Below are 6,000 nucleotides of genomic sequence, written 5' to 3'. Positions count from 1 at the left end.
CTCGGACAGTTTTACCTATCTTTACCTACTTCGCATTCCATGTACTTTTTCCTTTCAATGCAATTTCAAATTCCTCTGTACTTCAGTTCCTTGTAATTTCAATTCCAGCATTTTTCTTTTTCTCGCCACTTTGATTCGTAGACTCGCCACTCTATCTAAAACTGAGTGAAGAATTACGAAGCGATCTCGAACTCTCTCCAATCTTTTGAAGCCGAAACTTCTCGGCGCAATTACTCTACTTTTTTCGCCTTCGTCATAGATCAATGTCACCAACAATACACTACTACAATTATTTTTCTTTAATTACTGTCAGTGCACGTTTCACATGGATTTCAGAATTCTCTCTCTTTATTACGTGTATGTATAGCTTTAGAAAAAAATTACACTCCTCAATCTTCCAAGGAAAAAAGCAAACTCCTTTTCTTCCTTAACTTATTGCAACACGGTCGAGCAAATTCTTCTATTTGCTCAAGAAACAATTGTTAGGATAGTATGATCTCATCAAGGCTCACTTTAGCTTATTGCCCTCTCTCTTATTGGTCAAACCTTGTATGACTTTGCCTTTTCTCTACCCATCTTCTTCTTCTTCTTCAACGAGGAGATTCCTCTAACTTGGTATAATTTGCAATTGCTTTTCGTCCTCATGATCAAATGATCAACACTGTGGAAGATCGCTTGGAGGTGGAAGCAGAGTCTGACTAGGGCGCTTCCCATTGTCCACCAAGAATGCCATTTTCAGTCCCCAACTTGTGTGTACTTCCAAATGGCAGTGCATGAACCAAACTCCTACTCGTTTGGAACCCAAAAAAAAGAACTTGAATCAGTAAATTTATCGAGATTAATAATGAGTTGATCAACAAAAAAGAAGGGAATTAAGTTGAGTGTTTCTTGTTACCTGGATTGTCTGCTCTGAATCTAAGAGCTGTCCATCCACCAGATGGGACTCCAAGCGTGTTCCTCTCCACAGGGTCAACCAGATTGAACTTCTTGGGATCCTTCTTTGGGTTATAATTCCCCAATCCTCTGCCCACAATGAAGAAGTTGAATCCGTGCAAATGGACCGGGTGGGTCTCTGGCGCGATTATCCCAGTGTCCTGTAAAACCAGCTGGACCGTGGCGTTGTATGGCAACCGGTAGACCTTCGTGCCGTTCGTGGTTTGCATGTTCGCCGGTGGCGTCCCAGTGTAGTTGAACGGCGTTGGAGGGTTACCAGGAAAGTCGGTCGTGAAAACTCCGCTGATGTTGAAGAAATGAGCTTGTAGGAGGGCAATATTCGGCATCACAAATGTGACGTTGTTTACGGCCGCCACGACCCTGCTTAAGTTCGCAGCCGCAGCCGTGCAAGTCGGGCAGGGGTTGACCCCTAAGCCGACAGTGAAGAAGAGGTTGTGGTCGACGGTCTTTGGGACCATTGCCGGATACTTCTTCGAGTCGAGGCTTCGAAGGGCGTTGTTGAATCTGTTGGCCACCGAGGAGGCATTTTGAGGAGGCGGTTTGGTGAGCATCGTGGGGGTGCTGGCGAGGGTGCCGGAGTAATGCACGGTCGCGGTTGCGGTCACGTTGTCGATGGCCACGATGGACGTTTCCATGAATGTGGAGGCGGTGATCAAGTACTTGCCGGAGTTTCGGTCTGTGGTGACGAGGACGTTTGTGGTCTGACCCGGAGTAATCAGGATGGTGTCCGTTTGGAACGGTTTCACATACGTGGCATCGACTTCCACCACGGTTAGGTTGTGCTGCGCGATCTTGAAGAAGAGCTCTTCATTGAGTGCAGCATTGACTATCCGCAACAGATAGGTCTTGCCGCTTTCCACCGGCAACGTATAGCTACCTTCACATGATAAAGAGATATATTCACGATGCAAACATCTCTAAATTTTGCATCAATAGCATAAAACAGAAGGTCAATAGCATGCAGACCCGAGTTTCGATTGAGTGATGTACATTAATGATCTTATTAACCAGTGACTACCTTCCGAAGGGCAAGCCGAAACGGACCCAGGATGTCCGTTAATGGTGTGAGCATCCGAAACATTCGGCGCCAATCCCGAACTCATAGCTTCGTTGATCACGGCTTCGGTGTCCGATTTCCACCATTCGGCTGCCATATTTATAGACAGATGAAGTATGTTATTAGTCTTCCGAAAAAATCACATTATATAACCTCAGATGTTAGGCCGTAGTTGTTATGTTTATGACTCAACTCTTATATTTTAGAGCGAATACAGTAAATTTCTTGTTTTCTCCCACACGCTAGCATCCCCTTTTCTTATTTTGTGACTGATTTGATCTCAATTAAAACTTCATTATCGCGCTTAACCAATAATAGCTGTGCTTTCTTAGTGACAACTATGTTTGTAAGAGACGATCAAAGTAATCAAATTGGACCCACCCAAGATGATAACAAATTCCTTGTTGGGTTTGGGGAAGGGATAGGGGACGCCGCGCTTCGGCAAGATGACGATAGCACCGTGCAGGGTTGCTCTCAGCCACTGAATGTGCGCGTGCCAGAGAAGCGTCCCTCTCTGCCCCTTGATCGTGAAGTTGTAGACAAAGGATTGGCCCGTCTGGATCGGGCATTGGGTTATGTACGCCGGCCCATCGGCCCAGCCCGTTCTGAGCTGTCGGACACCGTGCCTGCCATGCCGTGTATATATTACATTCGAATTCGAAATTCAACGCGTATAAAATGAGAAGGGTTGTCAAAACAGAAAAGTTTTCTAATGGCAATCTCTAAAGAAAAATGCGACTGCGACTGCTCCAGCACTTGTGTTTTGATTTTGCCAGACAGACAAGAACATGTGCAGATTTGGTTAACACAAATTGACAGTTATAATAGTCTCAGGTCTAACCTAATAAACTATTGCTAACCAAGTAGAAGAGTTTGGTGGGTGTCTCACCAGTGAATGGTAACGTTGTACTTGACGTGGTTGGCGACCTTGACAAGCACTGTGTCGCCTTCCCTGGCGTAGAGGGTGGGTCCTGGGAACTTTCCATTGACGGTGACGATGGGCTTGGTGGAGCATAATCTTGTCATGTTCTTCGTCACCACCTGCCCAAGATTTTTATCCACACCCAATCAAATGTTTATTCATCTGCAGTTAAATCCTAGACCATCTTCGTGAGATTGGCCGCAGGGTCTTTTTCTGTTTTACTGGGGCACACTCGTTTGGTGGGGATATGAGACTACTCACCTACCTCGCATACCAAATGAAAACAGATAGATCTCTAGCTAAGACATTCCCTAATCCTAGCACGGTCTTAGAGAACTTCGACGCTGATGTGTGTGGTGGTGTTTCTTGACACGAAACAATATGTATTTATTGAGAGAAACTCGAATTGAAACTCGTACAGATTGACATGTATTCATCTATTTTCAGTGGAAAACACTTTGTAATCACGTCGAGGTATTTTTGTAACGACGCAAAATGACATGAATAGTTATCATTTTTTTTTTGTAAGGACATGAATAGTTATCGTTGATATGACATGAAGACACAAATTGTCAGCCTATCACATGTTTTCCTCTTTTCATGCTAAAGTCAAATATCCAGGAAAATCAACTCGAAATCTAATATATACGTGTGCCAAATCCAAGTGAGAAGAGTTCAAATAGCGTTAGCCAAAATGTGCAAGAACTGAGATTCTTTTTGTTGGCTCATTAGGTAGATGTGATCATATCAGCATATGGTGGGGACGCATTGAAGTTCTTTTGTAGTTAGTGAGACCAACCATATTAGCTAAAGCCATTATTGATTGTCCATCAAACTTATATTTATAGGACCCAAAAGCAGCAGGATTGATATCCTCTTGCTAGCTCTATATATTAATGCAGAGCTATATATATTTACATCGCATTTTTTTTTTTGTGTTTTCATGTTCTTATTTCCTCCTTCTACCAAGGCTATCTAATTAGCATGATGTACTAAACGACTCATTTAAAGCAGACTGGTTGCCAACTTGCATGCAGCAAACCCATTTTGCACATCCCCACTTTAGTACGAAAAACAGCAAATTTAAGACTCCGCAATTCTCCTACGTACATCGCTTGAATATGGAATAAGATATGCATGTAAGGCACGTATGATAGTAGCACGTATAATCTCTTCCTTTATCATGCATGTAAGGCAGAACGTGAAGCAGCTTATGAAACAGCAAATACATACGCATGCATGGGAAGAAAAACGACAGCAATGTTATCTTTTAACGACGAAAACCATAAACACAACAAAAGACCATGAACTCACATTGAACTTGTAGTGTCGAACTCTGCACTCCACGATTGCAGGAAGAACGAGCACCCCCAAGAGAAGAAGAATGAGACGAACCCAGCATGACCCCATCTCTCTCTCTCTCTCTCTCTCTCTCTCTCTCTCTCTCTCTCTCTCTCTCTCTCTCTCTCTCTCAGGTCGATCAGGTTTGTCTTTGGACTTGTGCGTGTAAATATGATTTCTTGCTCTAATCAATGACTTGCCAACGCAAGCTTATATAGGGCACAGAGAGAATTGCTGCAACGTCGTTTTTGCTTGAGTAGGTGAAGCGAAGGGAATCCTTGGCAATAAAGATTTTCATTTTCCCCAGCCAATAAAGTGATATACACCTGGAGGTTTTAACCTCTCATTTCCTTGCAGATTACATAAAGTGTACAGTTTGTTCGTTCTTCTTTTTCTCAGAGGCTCGCTCAGTGAGTGGATCCTGGAAGTTGCCACTCAACTTCTGGTGTGCGTTCCATGAAATCGACCTCTTTCCTAAGCTGAAGCATCATACATTCTAGAATTTCTTGTTTTTCTAATAATCATATCTGTTTAATTTTCAGTTGCCATGCCTTTTTTTTTATTTGAATTAATTTGTTTTGTTTTAACTGTTCAACTTTGCATGAAAAAGTTCGGCTGGAGCATCAACCTTCTGCTTCTTCTTGCTTAGCACGCACATAATGAGGCAAAGTCCATCTCAAGTTTTTAACACTTATAAGTATCGAGGATATTTATTAACAATAATAATAATTTTAAAAAAAAAAGCAAAAGAAAACCAATATGTCACCACTTTAAATATAGTTTAGTTACACGACAATCTCTTATGGATGGGTTGGCGTATATAGATGGCAACAACGAGCGGGTTTTGTATATGGTTGAGCTAGTCAACCTGATCGTATTCGTGAATAAGCAAGACGTGGACTTTTAGGAGCCTTTCTATGGTGGCATGGACCTTACCAATGTTTAAGTACGTGCAATGTTTATGTTGAAGCTAGGACACTTTTATAATCCTTGTTGCCTCGGACGATACTGTCGTTGGGTGTGTTTGGTTCTAAAATATATGCGAGTTGATATTATAATTGGATAATGGCTTATCATAAAAAGGGTTCTTGCGACTATCTCTTGCTTGAATTGCTGATGCATTCACCCTTTCTTTGTTCAGTCATATTACAATGTGCAGCTTCGATAAAATCCAATAAACTACAAATACATGGGTACCACTACTTAATTCTCCAAATCCTTTAGGAGAAGTTTCAATAATCATCCTTACGTTTCACGTATTCATCACCATGCATGGTATCTTATCTTTTGAATAGCGGTTTTGCATTCTCACTGTGTAACTAGACACTAGATTCTATCTACCGATAAGAAACAATAATTAAGTACTAACTCTCCAGTTTCTTTCCAAAGTATCCTCACCACTTTTCTTAGTGCCCGACTACATAGGACCCTGAACCGCAATGTAGCAACCCTAGTTCAGCTCGTCATTGCCCTCCTTCCCACCACCCTCGTCACCCTCTCTCCCTCCCCTCCCTCCCCTCCCTTCCCTAGACACGAGCACCACGGCAACCTTAGATCTAAGGTTGCCGCGGCATTTGCAGCCTCAATCCAAGGTCGTCATGGCCCCCTTACATTGAGGTCGTGGAAGCCATGGACAATATCGATCTAAGGTCATCTTTATCTTCCGAACCATGCACGCTCGCCACCAACTCCCCTTCTGTGAGAGAGAGAGAGAGAGAGAGATATG

General features: G+C 42.8%; 1 protein-coding gene across 1 annotated transcript; it reads right to left on the bottom strand.

Moving 5' to 3' along the window:
* Nucleotides 1-330: 330 nt before the first annotated feature.
* LOC115692888 (laccase-4-like) lies at nucleotides 331-4,467 on the bottom strand. The gene is made up of 6 exons (XM_030619862.2): nucleotides 4,248-4,467; nucleotides 2,901-3,052; nucleotides 2,393-2,637; nucleotides 1,973-2,101; nucleotides 896-1,831; nucleotides 331-786 (listed from the first exon to the last, which is right to left on the bottom strand). The coding sequence occupies exons 1-6, from the start codon at nucleotides 4,341-4,343 to the stop codon at nucleotides 656-658; spliced, it is 1,689 nt and encodes a 562-aa protein (XP_030475722.2). The 5' UTR covers nucleotides 4,344-4,467; the 3' UTR covers nucleotides 331-655.
* Nucleotides 4,468-6,000: the final 1,533 nt, after the last annotated feature.

This window comes from Syzygium oleosum, unplaced genomic scaffold (assembly GCF_021117445.2).
Source record: "Syzygium oleosum isolate NSW1041296 unplaced genomic scaffold, Sole_v2.1 Sole_v2.09, whole genome shotgun sequence".
NCBI lineage: Eukaryota > Viridiplantae > Streptophyta > Magnoliopsida > Myrtales > Myrtaceae > Syzygium > Syzygium oleosum.
Note: the sequence above shows the minus strand (reverse complement) of the source record. Positions and strands in the feature narration are given on the sequence as shown.